Here is an 18,449-nt window from a genome sequence, read left to right as displayed (position 1 = left end):
CAAGGATAACATACTGTTACTGTGACAGCCTTTATATCGTCCCACTGCTGGGCACAGGCCTCCCCTCACACGGAGAAGGATTAAGCGTTAATCAAGGATAACATAAACGTCACTTTTCTTAAAAGAACTGTTTTCTATGAATTTTCACGTTCAATTTTCAAATAAAACAGATGTGAGAAAACCGACTTGTATATTAGCGGTAAACTAACTATTCTGGTAGGTACCACGTATGAATTTTCACATACAATTTTCAAAGTAAACGTTTAAGAAAAACTGACGTTTATTTTGTCCGTCTTAAAAGATAGTCAGACAATCAGACCTTTCTATTGTTTACAAAACGGGTCACACAATAGCACACAACGACCACAGCCGAAAATTGCCGATCGGGCTTTCCGAGCCGTGACGTCAGATGCGCGCGCGCATCTCACGTACAAATTACGAAATGGCCAGTCAGCAGTCTGTTTCTGACCGGGAATGAAACAACACGTCTGTGACTTATGGTCGACCGTTAACTAAAATTGCAAATTTTTAGTTTTGACGGTTTTTAGTTTTGACTCTTTTTAGTAGTAAAAAAGTGCAGTTTTGTGTTTTTTTTTTGCTGTTTGTGATTTTTTTTTTAATTTAGCAGGTGAGTCAAATTTTTTTTTTGAAAATATTTTTTAATTCAAATTGTAACTTATTTTATGTCTTGTAGTTTTCTTAGAAATATTATTATACTTAGACAATTTTAGTGTCAATAAATTCTAACTAAGTTGCATACTTACAAAGTACCTAGTTTATTTTGCAAACACTTAACTTAATAATGCTTAGTGAAGTTTATGGTTATTTTGCTATTGTATTTATCTTTTGCGGTTATTTGTGAATTTGTCAACGTATATTTATTATTAATTTTATTGACCAATAAAACTTAGGTATTCATGTAATATATTGTAGCTACTTAACAGTGTTGTAGGTACTTCTAAAGTAGGCTTTTCTATAATTATGCGTATTTTGGAAATGTCGTTTTCAATACTTTTTTAAATATTTTTTGAGAAAAAAATAATTAATTCCTGTCTAAACAGACGTAGGTACCTATAAAGCGAGCAACGCCACAGGCATAAGTTAGTATACAATAGACGCATACTGAAATTAATTAACGATACAATTTTTTATTATATATAGGTACTAAGGTATAATATAGGTACTAATATAGGTACTTCTAAGTCCGAAGAATACTTTGCTGAAAACCGCATCAAAATCTGTTCAGCCTCACATGAGATAATTGCGCATAAACATGCATACATAGATACATACATTCAGGACAAACTACGAACCTCTTTTTATTTGGTGTCGGTAAAAAAAACACGAATTTAACTGTTACAAAAAATACATATGTGTGTAAAATTTTACCAACATACAAATCAAACATTTCCATTTATTCGTAGTGATCAAATGATTCAGTCAATCTATTGTTTCAAAAGAATTCAAATAAACAATTAAAATGGAAAGTACTCAAACGATTTGCTTTTCAAATTGTCTAAAAGGCAACCTTTGGAAAGTCAACAAGTTAAATAATTATATATGATTGTTAAAAACAATGCAATTGGAACGTATTCATTTGAAATAGGCCTGTTGCAGCCTTTTTATCGTCCCACTGCTGGGCTGCGGCCTCCTGTCACACGGAGAAGGATTGAGCGTTAACCACCACGCTTGCTCAATGCGGGTTGGTGATTTCAGACTATATAGTCCAGGTTTCCTCGAGCCAGCCATTGGTGTCTAAGGTACACTTAGAAAGTACATACAAAGTTAGAAAAGTTGCATTGGTACTTGCCTGACCTGGAAGCGAACCCACACACTCATACATGAGAGGTTGGTGCTTTACCCACTAGGTCACCACGACTTTTTTTTAATTACAAAGTTAAAAACCTAGTCAGTTTCCATCTGCATCTCGTGGAAACTGTTTCCAGTACCTGGATAAAAAGAACCCTGTAAGAAGAAAAGTAGTCCTTTCTTAGGCTCTGGACTATTTATCCTTAGAAAATTGTTTCTGTAATTTTCTCATGAAAAGACAGAGTTACTTACGCATTTATAATATAAATATGCAAATTATCAAGACGAAAAGTGCTGGAGTGGAGACCACGGACTAGCAAGCGCAGCGTAGGACGTCCACCAACAAGGTGGACAGACGACCTTATAAAGGTCGCCGGAAGACGCTGGATGCAGGTCGCCTCCAACAGGTATCTGTGGAGATCTAAGGGGGAGGCCTATGTTCAGCATTGGACGTCCTATGACTGAGATGATGATGATTATGATGAATTATCAAGTACAAATATAAATAATGTAAAAATATACATACTAATAAGTATTTTACTTGCCTTGCCTCGAACCTACACTCCTAACTTTGAGATACCTACTTATTAACCACAGAGCCACCGGCGTCATCACAATATTTCTTTGTTCTTCCCAGAAAGCAAATTAAGATAGGTAAATAAAGTTATAATGTTAATTCCTCAATTGACAAAGATGTCATTAATGATGCAAATCAAATTCTTAGAAGATCAATACCGCGTGGATTTACGTAAACGATAATCTTATTAAGAATGCAATATTCTAATAAATACCTACTTCTTATTATAACTGGATTCTGGTTTGACAACCTATGTCTTGACGAGATCCTCCGTCATTCGGAAGTCACATTTTTACTGTTACTGTTACAGCCTTTTTATCGTCCCACTGCTGGGCTGCGGCCTCCTCTCACACGGAGAAGGATTGAGCATTTATCACCACGCTTGCTCAATGCGGGTTGGCGATTTCAGACTATATACTCCAGGTTTCCTCGAGTCTAAGGTGGCCATTGGTGTCTAAGGTACATTTAGAAAGTACATACAAACTTAGAAAAGTTGCATTGGTACTTGCCTGACATGGAATCGAACCCACCACCCATGGACCCATGGAGGTTGGTTCTTTACTAAAGAACCAACCTCTCGAGTATGAGGGTAGCCTAGTAAAGATTCTTTACCCACTAGGCCACCACGACTTCGTTCCAACATTTGAACATCTTTGGCAGTCGTTACGGGTAGTCAGAAGCCAGGAAGTGTTGCAACCAGTCTTATCGAGGGGTATTGGGTTGCCCGGGTAACTGGGTTGAGGAGATCAGATAGGAAGTTGAGGAGGTCAGATAGGCAGTTGAGGAGGTCAGATAGGCAGTTGAGGAGGTCAGATAGGCAGTTGAGGAGGACAGATAGGCACTTGCTCCATATGACACATTGCATACTCAGCTGCATCTGGTTAGAGCGGAAACCAACTCCGACATAGTAGGGAAAAGCCTAGGCAGATGATAGATGCATCCTTGACTCTCTAACTTCTGCATAATTTTTAGAACGTTGAAGAGTATTTAGAAGTTAGAAAGTCTCTGAAAAATTAGTCGAAGAGGAATTAGGCATATAACGTGTAGTTTTTCAAGTAATTTATGTATGTAAGTAGCTTTCTAAGGTCAAGCTGTCATTAGGTGACCCCACACTGCATTGCATGAACAATACCTCGTTTTTACAAAAAATAGATTTCTAACGTTATCAAAGTGTTTTGATGGTTAGTACAATTCTCGACCTGCTGGGGCTGCGGGATTGTTCGCGCGAGTTACCGCGGCGCTGGTACATAAAGGGCTTCAGAAGGAACATGATGGGTTTTAGTCAGTAAGAGTCTGACACCCCCTCACGCTGCACCCACGGCGGGAGGGAGGGGCCATTTGATAATTTTTCCATCTGAACTTAAAATTAAATTACATTTTTCCAAAAAAAGAATGACTATAAATATGTAAAAACTGAAACAGTTGTTTGTTATTTCATATTAAAAATATTGAATAGATTATACGATGAAACTTTTCAGTAATACTATAGCTCATTTGTATATAAAAATAACATAGGCTATATACCTGAAATACCGTACAGTCGCTCCTTGTGGCACACAGGTACTCAGCTGAATCCGGTTAGACTGGAAGCCGACCCCAACATAGTTGGGAAAAGGCTCGGATAATGATGATATACTGGAAATACCCCCTCGGAAGTCGGGTAAAACCGCGGTTGAAGGCTAGTGGAAATATGTTTTCATTCTTGAATCAACTAGGTATAGCAGAATCACAATTATCGAAGTATTTATTTACATACTTATATAGCACTTTACCCTAGCATAGCATATTTACATATTTTATGGGTGAAACTAGCGACTCGCCCCGGCTTCGTTTAATACCCATGTTTTAAATAAATACCGTTCTCACGAATTACAATTTGCCTAATTTTGCCACTTTGCAATACTGAAGTTAGACATTTGCAGCCTTACTACAAAAACTTAAACATCTGTTGAACACCTGTCTAAAAAAAGTGTGACTGTAAAATGGACGTTTTTTTCAATGTCATAATCTATTTTTTTTAGACAAGTGTTCAACAGATGTTTAAAAGTTTTTGTGGTACGAAGGTTGACATCTCGTTATGCAACTTTTTTTTTTTTACATGTGTGATCAATTGTGATTTATTATTTTAAAGTAGATGAACTGCACGTTGTCTCTCTTTCCGTTTTCGTGATTAGCTGTTCATGATATTAGCGCATCAAAACAAACAAACTTTTCAACTTTGTAATATTGGTAGATAGATATTGTTGTTAAACAACTACGTGTTTCTAGTTAGATTTATCTAAGCCTAAGCAATCCGTATGCTAATAGATAAAACAAGATTCTATCTCATAGGTACCTACATTATCCTGACGTACTTACTTATACTCAAAGTAACTTTGTCTGTCTGCCTGTCGCGTTTTCACGACAAAACTACTTAACTGATTTAAATCTTAGGTTCGGGTTGTTCGAAAGAGATACCGCGGCCCTGGTACATAAAAGGCCTACGACGGAACACGACGGTTTTTAGTCAGTAAGAGTCTGACACTCCCTCTCCGCTGCTAACCCACAGCGGGAGGGGTCATTTGATGATTTTTGACGTCGGTAAAAAAATATCGCATTTAAGTACTTTTAGTTTAAAAAGCAACATATGATTGATGTCCAACTGAGATTCAATCAGGACTCAACTCGTTTAAAGCATATGTAACATTCCGCAATTTTTGTTTTAAATAAACTTTTTTATCTTTTTCTGTGCTTCAATCTTGTCTGCAATTGATTTACAATTGTAGAGCAAAACTACCATATAGACCAATGGAATGCCATTGGAAAATAATTGGTTTAATATTAGTAGCAGAATTGAGCTCCTATAGTTACCGGCACGAATCTTGAGCTCTGACCTACATCTGCGCAGAAGTGATTTATTAAAAATATTATTATATTAGCAAAGAACCAATCCCGAATGACGGCTATGACGCGATGCACTGCGGGCCAATCACCGCTTTAGCCCGCCCCCGCGCCTTACTTCATACCACAAAAGGGACCCAATAAATTACTTTTTTTTTGCGCAGGTGAAGGTCAGAGCTCAAGATACGTACCGATAACTATAATAGCCTAGAACTCTCCTTTAACACAGTCGGTTGAAATAAAACGCAAATCATCTTTAAAACAACAAATATTTGTTCTTTTAACTGGTTGTCATCAGTTTGTTTGTTAAATACTCTAAAATTGACCTTGGACGGAGCTGACCTTATATTACATACTCGTGGATCCTTGGCTCTCGACATGTGTAACAAGAACTAAGTGAGGTTAAGTAAATCAAGTTAGACTCTTAAGTTGTTTAACCCACTATTGCTGCAGACGGCAGACTAAACAGTCGGGCGACTGTTGCCCTGATGGTTGGTTATCATTTTTTTAAGACGCTGACAGCAGCCAAACAATATAGGAGAGAAGCCTGATGACAGGACTTTCGTAATGTTTTACAAACCAACCATAATATCAATTATTAAGTTGAGTAGGTAGTCAAAAAAATCAAATAAGTTCTGTATACGTTAACGTTATAGGTAAATTGCAATGTACGCTTATAAGTAATATACAGATATTTTTATTGGAAGATTATTTTAAGAGATTACTTTACATTTTAGATCATTTTAAGAGGTTACTTTTCAATTTTTTGTATCTAGAAAACTTTTCAAAATCGTGCTTTGTATATTACAGGGTTTTCAGAAATACGTTTCACATTCTTGTTTATTTTTTTCGCCGTCAAAGAGTGTAAAGATTTGTTTGAGACAAGCCAATTTATAAGAAAATTTTTATTCCAACTAAAGTTTCAGTCGGTCTGATACCGGCTAAATACCTGATCTTTGTAATGTGCGTACTAGCATTCATCTTCATACTGTTTTATGAGCCCAAACTATCGGCCGACTAAAGGTTTTCCGTGTACTCTTAACTTGACATGTGCAACAAGAAGGTTAAGTAAATTAAGTTAGAACTTGATTGTTTACTCATAATGGCGTTTTAGTCCATTGTCGGCCACGGCGGCTGTTCTTAATAGGACATCAGCCAGCTGCGCAGTAGGTACATGACATGTTGTAGTGCACAAGCATTTGCGCAGACACAAGTGCACTCACTATTCCTTCACTCTCGTAGCCCGACGCAGGGCCGACATTAACGTGCTCTCCGATGCACGGGTCTTTAAATTACCAACTTCCAGACTACGGGCTGCTTTGTGAAAGTTTATAAATCCCAGAAAGCGATTTCGGCCCGGCCCGGGAATCGAACCCAAAACTTCAGTCATAGCAGTCGCTTGCGACCACTAAAACTAAACGAGGCAGTCGTATAGTCGAGGGTTCTAGACTCATCATCCCCCGAGCCTTTTCCCAACTATGTTGGGGTCGGCTTCCAGTCTAAACGGATTCAGCTGAGTACCAGTGCTTTACAAGAAGCGACTGCCTATCTGACCTCCTCAACCCAGTCGAGGGTTCTAGACTATCTCTGTACTAAACTTATTTTTTGGTGGTTCAGTCTTTTTGGTGTTTAACTGACAGATCGACTTAATTTCGCATTATAATAAAAAAGCACATACAAAAAGTTGAAACCAGAAAATGTATAAGTAGACAGATAATAAACGTGTCTGTATGTTCTGCACGTCGAATCACATAAACGCCTAGATCTAAAGTAGTGATCAATTATAATTTGATCATTGTTTAGAAGCCCCTAATGACTGGCTGACTTTAAAGGAAGCTGAATCTTGTATTGTTTAGCAATGTACTAATGTATTATAATCGGTATATAATATACTGTAATAAGCGTAGAAAAATTTTGTAACTGCTAGCGGCTTACCGCGGTTTCAACTACGTCCCGTCAGAACCTCTTCCCGTACCCGGTATTTAAAATAAATTATAGTCAATATTACTCGGGAAGAATGTAGCTTTCCAACAGTGAAATAAATTTAAAAATCGGTTCAGTAGTTTCTATCTAATCGGTCAGTAGGTACGAACAAACAAAAATGGTACTTAAACATTTTTGGGCTGTCATTTAAACAACTTTGGCAGTCGTTACGGGTAGTCAGAAGCCAGACAGTCTGACAACCAGTCTTACCAAGGGTTATGATCAAAGACTATAAAACCACATGAAGTTCCCCAGAAAACTGCTAACTCAGATAAGCAGTCGCTCTATGTGGCACACTGGTACTCAGCTGCATCCGATTAGACTGGAAGCCGACCCCAACATAGTTGAAAAAAGGCTATTCACATGATGAATTTAACCGAAAATTAAAGAATGTTCCAGAAACCACAACATAGTCGGGAAAAGGCTATACAGATGATGAAGTTAACCGTATAAAAGAATGTTCTAGAAACAGATATTTTTATGCTTTAGGATAAAGATTTGCGTAGTTACTCGTTAGATGAACGAGCTACATTTTAGTACGTATATGATAATTCTATTAGCAACTGGTGATTTTGACACTATAGTTAGATATGTCAACAGACAATCATGATTTGAGAACAGTGTTTAGTATGTAAATAAGGAAAGGAAAAAAACGTTTTTGGTGTAACTAGTTCAGTTACATTTAGGTAAGTGTCTATCATTATTATCATCATTTCAACGACTATTGGTCGGATTTTCAAAATTATTTCAGCGTAAGGTTAGGAGACCCGTCATTAAAACATTTAATTAGAAAATTCTGAAACAAAAATAAAGTTAAGTAAGTAATGATTTGATACCAATGACTGTGTTTCGGATGGCACGTTACACTGTAGGTCCCGGCTGTCAATGAACATCCTTGACAGTCGTTACGGGTAGTCAGAAGCCAGTAAGTCTGACACCAGTCTAACTAAGGGGTATTGGGTTGCCCGGGTAACTGGGTTGAGGAGGTCAGATAGGCAATCGCTTCTTGTAAAGCACTGGTACTCAGCTGAATCCGGTTAGACTGGAAGCCGACCCCAACATAGTTGTGAAAAGGCTCGGAGGATGACGATGATGTTTTGCGGATGTAAAATAATTTAAATTTTATAACATTATTTAGCCTTTGCTAAGGCAGTTTAAGTATGTCTAAGTTAATATTGAAATAAGTATTATTGTTTAAGTTGACGTAAGATTTGTCGAGTGAACTAATATTTGTTGTTCAGTTCAATATTTGTCCAAGTTAATTAAATTTTAGACAAGTACAGTAGTTGCTTTTTGAATATTAATCTTTTTTTAAGAGTGCTTGGTTATGACGTGTAATCGATAAAATCTCTGATAGTGTATCAGGAACTTATATAGCTAAGCTACCTACAACTTTTGGTTTCGCTATTTGAGAATAAGATTTAGGTTTGAATTCCAGAATTCAGTATTTGGCAAAGTAAAAAATTACATATTTCTCTTGACCCTGTTAAAAATACTGAAACCTAGAGTAACATAGATTTTTGGAAGATATGTAATCGAAGTGATTTTTGGACATTTAAAACATATTTGTACCGAAACCTTCGTGCTGACTTCTAATTAAACACTTTTGATCCAGACTTCTAAAAAAATATCTGCATATATCATGATTATAAATTCATGAAAAACCTGAATTAATTTAATAATCTGGTATCCGTAAGATTTTTTTAGGTTAAACCAACCAATATATTATTGGTTACTATTTGCATACTTAACCAGTTAGTTTAAGTTATAAATAGTATTTTATGAGTTAACAACGATAAAATTATATTTTGATCAGATTTAAATATAAATCTACTACCTCTACAATCATAAAAAAATACTTCTCAATATTTTTCATTCAAAGTAGGCTGAAAATCAGCACTTTTTGAAGGCCAAGCTTACAAAAGACATCCCCCAAAACGCCCGCCCTTCACCACTTCCTATGTGTTTTTGCTGGGAAGAAGAAGTGGCGCAACAAATTCCCCAGCAACACATGTCTGTCTGTAAGGTTTGAAGAACCGTTGATATACAAAATATGTATTAGAGACATGCAGTTTTAGGATATCTCCATGAAAAATTTCATGATGATTTGTTCAGCAATTTCATAATGAAATTATAAGAAATTTATATTGATAGATTTGCATGTAATAAATCTAATTTTAAAACGATACTTATTTATACAGAGTGTGTCGTTCCCAATCACATTAAATCCTATCGCATATACTTTATGATATTCTATGGCGAATTGTAAAAAAAATAACCTAATCCATTCAGTGGTTTAACCACAGGAGTCATTTTTCGTTTTTATAATTTACAACATCATGTGTAAAGCAGAGATAAAGTTAGGAGTATCCAATGTTTTGATCAGTTGACAGCTGTCAGTTTTCAAGGGAGAATTTCAGCTGTTTGTAATGACTGACTTCTATATGGTGTTCTAATTTTCGCACATTTTTATTCTATTTACTTTGTTTGAAAAATGCATTATTTTATTTTTACGTATTTTTCTTTTTTCTTTGTGTTAATCGACATATATTAACCAGTATATTAACGCATTTCATTTAATGTGATTATGAACGACACACCCGATATAACATCTGATAATTGAACTTGAAGTAAAATCATGCGATCGCATATTTTATTTGTCTGTGTGAGTACGTCTCATAAACTGCTGACCTCAGGGTCACGTGTATTACATAGTTTACTGCGCAAACATTATAAAATCAATACATACTCGTAGTTTTACATTTTACCTTATATTGATTGTCAACACGGGCACTCAGTAATTATAATGTACTAGCTTCTTACCTCGGTTTCACCCGCGTCCTGTTAAAACTACTACCCCTACCGGGATAAAATATAGCCTATGTTACTCGGGAAGAGTGTAGCTTTCCAACAGTGAAAGAATTTTTCAAATCGGTTCTGTAGTTTCGGAGCCTTTATGGTACAAACACAAACCACCTTGTAAACTTAAACAATTGAAAGTATATCTTTTGTGCTCATTTTTCAAAATATTTTGGATTTTCCATTTATTTATTAACTATTTTTTTAACTATATGCCATAAACTGCAACCTTATAACATAGATATCTACTGGAAAATTAATAATCTCTTACTAGGAAACTCACAGGAAAACCCAGTCAAATGACTATTGTTCTACCTGGGAATGGAACTAAAAACTTTTGGGAAATACGTGACATCCGATTCACCCAAACAAACAAAATAATTTAAGAACATACTTCTATCTACTTTTATTTATAGAGAAACCACGTTGACTTTTATGTAAAATAGTTAATGGACTCGATTATTATGCGAATAATTAGTTAATCGGTTCGTATTTGTGACGTGATCGAATAGAATTCTCGATAATATAGTTTTACGGCGATTATATTCGAAACGATTAGCGATTGTTCTAATCGGTCAAGTGCAAGGTTGAAAGTCCGAAATATGTACAAAATACATATATAATTTTCTTTGATATTTTGAAGAATATTTCGTTTTATACGAGAAGAGTCTCAGCCTAGTCTTTTTCTTAAAATATCGCATTTAACTTACTAAGCTAAAATCATTGCATAAGTATTACAGATCAATCTATTAACGTTGTCTGTCTCATCATCATCATCATCATCATCACCTCAGCCGGCGGACGTCCACTGCTGAACATAGGCCTCCCCCTTAGATCTCCACAGATACCTGTTGGAGGCGACCTGCATCCAGCGTCGACGGCGACCTTTATAACATCGTCTGTCCATCTTGTTGGTGGACGTCCTACGCTGCGCTTACTAGTCTATGTCGGTCTGCTCTCATCGATATCAAAAAATACCGAATTTTTCATCGTCTTTCAACTTTTCTAGAAGATTATTCTTGCAATTTTAGCTACTAAATTAATTCTTTTTGAATACCTACGCGAAATATTTGACCAAAAAACATTAACAAGACTGACATAAATACTTTAGGTACTTAGCATTTGCAATATTAGTAGGAATTGTGCAAGATAGGTTCAATGTTCTAGAAATATGGTAATTAGGTACAAGAAACGAAATAACTGTATTTAGTTATTTCTGTCACTAGAACCAATATTAGAGTGGTTTGGAATGTCTGCTAATGTGCAATGGCGGTGCAGTTGCTTAAAATTGCAATTATTATTGTATACTAACTATTTCCTGCTGTTTTACCCTCGCCTCGACGAAGACACTATATATGTCGCAGGGATATGATAAAAACGGGGATTTGATCAATTCCCTAAGGGATTTGACCAAATCACGGAGGATGCTAAAATAACAACACGATTTTCTCTTTTCCCTAAACAAATCTAGTAAATTGAACAAATCCCTAAATTGGTTCAGTGCAATGGCAAAAATAATTTTGCTAAAATCCGTTCTGTAGTTTTGACGTGAACGTCGAACAGACTGATAAAGTATTTTAAGTTTTTTGAGTAACTAGTTAACGCTTAGGTACTTACTACAATAATAATAATGTCTGTAAAACAATATTCGGCCATGTTAGTTGTTCTTGAAGGAGAGTTGCCAGCACACACTAGCGGATTTTGAAACTGTCACAAACGACCTAAAATCCGAGCAGAAAATCCACTAGTGTGAAATCGCTGTCAGAAAAAAGGCTGCTAAGATGATACTAGACAATATATAACAACTTGGATGGATCTAGGACCTTTAATTATATAATTCTTTAACTATTGCACGTGTTTCTATGATACACGTGCAATAGTTAGACGAACCCTTTTATTTATATCTAAGGCATGATAATAACAATAACCATCATAACTATCCAAATAATGATGTCGATTTCTATTCAATAACAGTACTTAGGTACAAATATCTTGAAATATTTTCGTTTGGCTCAGCCACATACCTACATACGGCTGGATTTCTCAGTACGTCTGAATGACGTTTACCACTATATATTTAAGTATTCTAGCCACGGTATATTATGTATTAAGTAACTGTTTTGTAACTTGTGTGTCGGCCAACTGTGCTATCAACTACCTACTTACTTTATTCCGACTCGCACTTTGCCGGTTTATTTTTAAATAACAACCGTTTTCTATAGCTATTTTATCACTAAAATTACAATTTAAAAAAAAAACATAAAACATGTATGTATATGCTACTTGCTAATATTATTTAAAAAACGAAAAAACACGCTAGTCATGTATTGTCATCAGAACTCAGAGCGTGTGCAAAATTTCATCCAAATCGAAGACCGGGAAGTGGGTCAAATTAAGATTCCAAGATTTTCTTACATACATAGTTACAAGTGAAGCTAATATAAGCGTGTTAAAAAGCTGTAGAGTTTGATTGAAGTCGCTATGGAAAAAAATATTTCACTGTTGGATAGCCCAATTACGGAAGATGGCTATAGGCTGCTTTTTAACCGGCTGCGCAAAGTAGTTCCCACGGGCCGCGGGCTAAACTACAGAAAACAATAACACTCTAAAATAGATCCAGGTGTCTAGGTTGGAGTCGGCTTCCAGTCTAACCGGATTCAGCTGAGTACCAGTGCTTTACAAGAAGCTACTGCCTATCTGACCTCCTCAACCCAGTTACCCGGGCAACCCAGTACCCCAGGGTTAGACTGGTGACAGACTTACTGGCTTCTGACTACCCGTAACGACTGCCAAGGATGTTTAGTGACAGCCGGGACCTACAGTTTAACGTGCCATCTGAAACACAGTCATTGGTGTCTAAGATATACTTAGAAACTTATCCAGGATTATATAACATTATGACAATGAAAAAACTTCTTAAATCACACCGGTAGTTTTAGAATTAATTAGTTACAAAGATACTAATAAAAACAGTTATAAATATTACCATAAACTATAATACTCCACAGCTATTTTTGGAAAAAAATACTACGTTAAATACCGCTATATGATATATTATATAACTCATTTACATATATATTTAAACTTGCTCTAACATACTGACATTGAACTGGTTTTTAGAAATCAACTTTTTGAGTCTAGTTTTGGCCTAGGTCAGGGACCAATTTATTAGTTTTTTTGCTCGTTAAGATGTTAATAATAGTCACAAAAAAAATTATGTGAATGACAAGTTTTGAAGGTCAATGTACTCATACGTAGGTACCCACAAAAGGCTTTTTAGAGGGCTCCAAAAGGAACATTGTTTTAGCCGACTTCCCAAAAAGGAGTAGTAGTTTGTATGCTTTTAGTCAGTAAGAGTCTGACACTCCCTCACTCTATACGCACAGCGGGAGAGGTCATCTGATGATTACCCATCTCAAAACACAGGGATCTGTCTTTATACCAGACTAGTTTCAGAGGTAAAACCCGTGTCCCGTGGAAACTAAAATATATATGGAAATAAAAAGTTGCATATAGCCTTCCTCAATAAATGGGCTATGTAACACTGAAGGAGCATTTCAAATCCGACCAGTACTTCCTAAGATTAGCACGTTAAAGCAAACAAACAAATTCTTAAGCGTTATAATATTAGTATAAATTCCAGATAGTATGGTTTTAAAAACTTGCACAAAGCAGCCCGTAATCTGGAAGTCGGTGATTGATTCACCCGTGCATTGGAGAGCACGTTAATGTCGGTCCTGCGCCTGATCTCTCTCCGGTCGTGTCGGATTACCGTCCCATCGGGTTATGAGAGTGAAGGAATAGGGAGTGCACCTGTGTCTGCGCAAATGCTCGTGCACTATAATATGTCCTGCGCAGCTGGCTGATCTCCTTATATGAGAACAGCCGCCGTGGCTGAAATCGGCCGTGGACGCCATTATAGATTCCGGAATATAATAATTAAAGCATATAAATGATCTTTGATCGCTAATTATTCTTAATGGAGGCTTGACAACCATTTTTTTTATAGTTTTCCTCAATATCTCAATCAAACGAGTTTTTCCTTTATAAATAAATATGTAAAATAACTGTTGATGGTGATATATTTATAAGAGACACGTGTATCTATTAAATATTGTTGAATTATATTAAAGTGGATCATAAAACTGGTTTTTTTTTAAGAATAGTATCGAAGTATTAAAATATATTGTTATAAATAAATTTTATAGTCGTCTTTAGTTTATCGATTGCAAAGATATTTGTTTTTATAGAACATAATGATGTAGTTCCGTGGTTTTGTGAACATCTGATCATGACGAGTTCCTCCGTGTTTCGGAGGGCGCGTCAATTCGGTGGATGCCGACCCCAACATGGTTGGGAAAAAGGCTCGGAGGATGATGATATCAATTTGGTGGATGCCGGCTCATTACAACTCATAACATTTCAATCGGCAGTCGTTATTCATATATTTTACTAAAATACCTCATATTAACCTTTCTTTAAGACACGAATCAACGTGTGGCTGTCACCTAGCCACGAGCTCCTCAAAATCATAAACTCTACTGATGTTCAAATGACACCCGCGAACTTTACGTAGATGATATAGTTATCGGCACGAATCTTGAGCTCTGACCTTCACCTCCGCAGAAGTAATTTATTGGGTCCCTTTTGTGATATGAAGTGAGGCGCGGGGGCGGGCTAAAGCGGTGATTGGCCCGCAGTGCATCGCGTCATAGCCGTCACTCGGGATTGGTTCTTTGCTAACAAATCACTTCTGCACAGATGTAGGTCAGAGCTCAAGATTTATGCCGATAACTATAAGATGGTCAACCATTCAAGGACCGGCTGTGCAAAGCGTGAAAATCGACCTTAGGCCGTACCTATACAGAAAGAAAGCTGGATGAAGCTGGAACATTATAAGCGCTTATCGGCGCGTGTCCATATATTTTCCTGCGCGGGTTACCAGCGCTGACAAGCGCCGATAAGCGCTTATAAATTTCCAGCGTCTTCCAGCTTTCTTTCTGCATACGGCCTTACAGTAGATTAGAAAAAATCATATATACGTTTTCCTAAATTCCCTTTATCTTCTTTGCAGCCATGTTGGTAGACATGATAACTCAGAACCAGCTCTTCGAAGCGAAGCAGGGAGGGGATATCACGTTCATGGACATGGTTGATGAACGGGAGGCGCTGGGAGAGTCTCAAATACAGAAGATGTTTGCTGGCTCCTCGGTGCTGCTCACTGGAGGAACTGGCTTCCTTGGGAAGCTGGTGTTGGAGAAATTGTTGAGGTATGTTTAGTTCTATTTAATGTTATGTTTTTATGTTCTTAGTAATGGGAATCATAATTTAGTTATAACTTAAAAGTTCACCTGTGTAACTTTTCTAAGTTTGTATGTACTTTCTACGTATATATTGGACACCAATGACCGTGTTTTGGAGGGCACGTTAAACTGTAGGTCCCGGCTGTCATTGAACATCCTTGGCAGTCGTTACCGGTAGTCAAAAACCAGTAAGTCTGTCACCAGTCCAACCAAGGGGTACTGGGTTGCCCGGATACTGGGTACTGGGTACTGGTACTGGGTTGAGGAAGTCGGATAGGCAGTCGCTCGTTGTAAAACACTGGTAATCAGCTGCATCCGATTAGACTGGCGGATGGCTCAGGAAGCGGAAGGCTCGGGAGATGATAATAGCTTACCCTTGTACTTACCTATATTTTGGCGTTTAAGCCCGACAGTAAAGAGAGAGACATTACTTTAGCTAGATTAGATTCCTTTTTTGGAATAATAGGGAGGATTTTTCAAGTATCGTTAACATTTTTATAATTATTATTACGAGGTAGTTTCTTTGGGACACTGGTAAAACTGTATTAAGATCTAGTCTAGAGTCTAGAATGTACCTATGTATGTGACTGAAGTTGTATCATAGATATCATAGACTCGTAGGTACTATACTTGTTCTTTAAGGAAAATCATTTACGAGTATCATGAGACAATATGTGAATCATAACGGGTACCTTTGCGATTGTTTTAACGCAGTCTGCTAGGTACTTGTGTGCATTTTTTTCTATGCCTTTGCATTTTGTTAACTCTTGGTCTATATCTGAAAATATAATAGTGAAAAAAATCGTATTGATAACCATCTCATCTTCCGAGCCTTTTCCCAATCATGTTGGGGTCGGCTTCCAGTCTAACCGGATTCAGCTGAGTACCAGTGCTTTACAAGAAGCGACTGCCCTGCCTGACCTCCTCAACCCAGTTACCCGGGCAACCCGATACCCCTTGGTAAGACTGGTGTCAGACTTACTGGCTTCTGACTACCCGTAACGACTGCCAAGGATGTTCACTGACAGCCGGGACCTACAGTTTAACGTGCCATCCGAAACACAGTCAATGGTGTCTAAGATATACTTAGAAAGTACATACAAACTTAGAAAAGTTGCATTGGTACTTGCCTGACCTGGGATCGAACCCGCGCCCTCATACTTGAGGTTGGTCGTTTACCCACTAGGCCACCACGACCCTCGAACCTCTTTTTAATATCGGTTATAAATATTTTTTTGTCTAAAATCGTATTTCGGTCTCACACCCGTACCTACAATCGTTGTTATAATTCCACGTCAGAGGCCGTCAGGCGAATTTGAGAAAACTCTGATACTAGGGCTTGTTAGGTGATTAAACCTGCAGCTTACTCGATAAGAAGTACATTAAATATATTTTCTACATAATATGTAGCTTTGTCACACTAGTATGAACTAAATATAAAGCCTATTGCAATTTGCAATAACCTGTAATTTGCATTTGAAAACCTCGTTGAATATAGATTTAATAAATACTAATGCCATAAACTGTACCTAGTCTTTTACTTAATGAACTTTAAGTTACTTGTTTATATTACTGGTTATTATTCATTTACTTATATACATTCTATTTTTAACGTATCTCCTTTTAAAGTCATGGAGTGCCTATGGTGTCACCAGATACAAGTTTTTTGGGAAAACCGGGGCAGATATATTGATATACTTACTAGATTCACGGCCAAAAGCCGCGAACAATCCCGCAGCCCCGACAGGCCTTGGTCCTGATGCATGTTAGATTTCACAAAAATATCATCAGCAAGTAGTATGTTTGACAACAAAGCTCAATTACAACTACGGAATACAACCTTGTTGCCTTAGAACACGAATTTGCAATAAGCTACCTACTTCCTAAATTACTTCCTATGTCAATTTACTAGTATCCTTATTGATGGAAAATACGATTGCTGAATGAGCAAAAGATAAGGTATTACATTGTTAAGGTCTTTTTTACAATACATACATATAAAAAACTATATTAGTAAAACAACCAAAAAATAAAAAACCACTACCTATAACTAAAACGCGTCAAAAAATTCATCCCCATCGCTGTCGACTGGGAGCGTGCCCAAGAGGCTGGCAGCATTACCTCGTTGGATCGACATGCTGATCCTTTGTCCGAGGTAATAGCCAGCCTTTTGGTTAGCCGTCTAGAGAATAGGTAGATCTTTTTTGAAAAATAAGTTAGCCTTTTGGCCAGATTCTGTTTGCGAGCAAAAAATGTGTACGCTACGGCATGAGTCAGGTCAGGTCAAAAAGGTTGCAGTTTCGCGGACATTTTAGAAATTTTCGCACGAAATTTGGTACCTACTGTTTACTAGAGCGAGTAGACCAGAAGAAAACAATATCCGTGTTTTTTAGTGAGTTGCGGGATAAACAATTCTTACTTATTTTTAATGTTATTTTTAATTCCACAAGGAAATAGTTTGCTTTTTGAAAGCAGCCCTTCGTTACACTCAAGGCAAAAAAGTTGATAAATTGCCTCAATAACGAAAATTATTATCTTTACTTTGCATCTTGCTGATATTAAGCTTCCTATTATAATGTAGAAGTAAGAACTCCTGATTTAAAGATACACAAAATTTCAGAAATATCAGAAAGAAAATCTGACAACTGTTTTCAAGGGGTATCGGGTTCCCCAGCGGAGCCCAGCAGGGCCAAGGCCTGCCAGGGCTGCGGGTTGTTCGAAATAGATACCGCGGCCTTGGTACATAGAAGGCCTATAACGGAACACGAAGGTCTTTAGTCAGTAAGAGTCTGACACTCCCTCACCGCTACTAACCCACAGCGGCAGGGGTCATTGATGATTTTTGAAAAAAAGGGGTACCTATCGGGTTGCCCGGGTAACTGGGTTGAGTGAGGAGGTTAGACAGGCAGTTGTTTCTCGGGATACAGGTGAAACCGTGTGAAACTGCTAGTTTAATATACTTAAACGTATAGCACGTAAGAAGTATAATTTCGTAATAAAATTACCGACATAATAATTTGCGTGTTTTGCGCAGCGAA

The 18,449-nt window shown here is 37.1% G+C and overlaps 1 protein-coding gene across 1 annotated transcript in view; it reads left to right on the top strand.

Annotated features, from left to right (window-relative positions):
• The first annotated feature begins 450 nt into the window (after positions 1-450).
• LOC110381860 (fatty acyl-CoA reductase wat) overlaps positions 451-18,449 on the top strand; it is a 37,283-nt gene continuing 19,284 nt past the window's right edge. The window contains exons 1-2 of the mRNA XM_021342273.3: positions 451-628; positions 15,183-15,378. Coding sequence (XP_021197948.3) covers positions 15,185-15,378 — 194 coding nt within the window. The 5' untranslated portion in view covers positions 451-628; positions 15,183-15,184. The remainder of the gene's footprint in view (positions 629-15,182; positions 15,379-18,449) is intronic.

The sequence above is a fragment of the Helicoverpa armigera genome, chromosome 29 (assembly GCF_030705265.1).
Source record: "Helicoverpa armigera isolate CAAS_96S chromosome 29, ASM3070526v1, whole genome shotgun sequence".
NCBI lineage: Eukaryota > Metazoa > Arthropoda > Insecta > Lepidoptera > Noctuidae > Helicoverpa > Helicoverpa armigera.
This window is presented reverse-complemented; position numbering and strand designations above follow the sequence as displayed.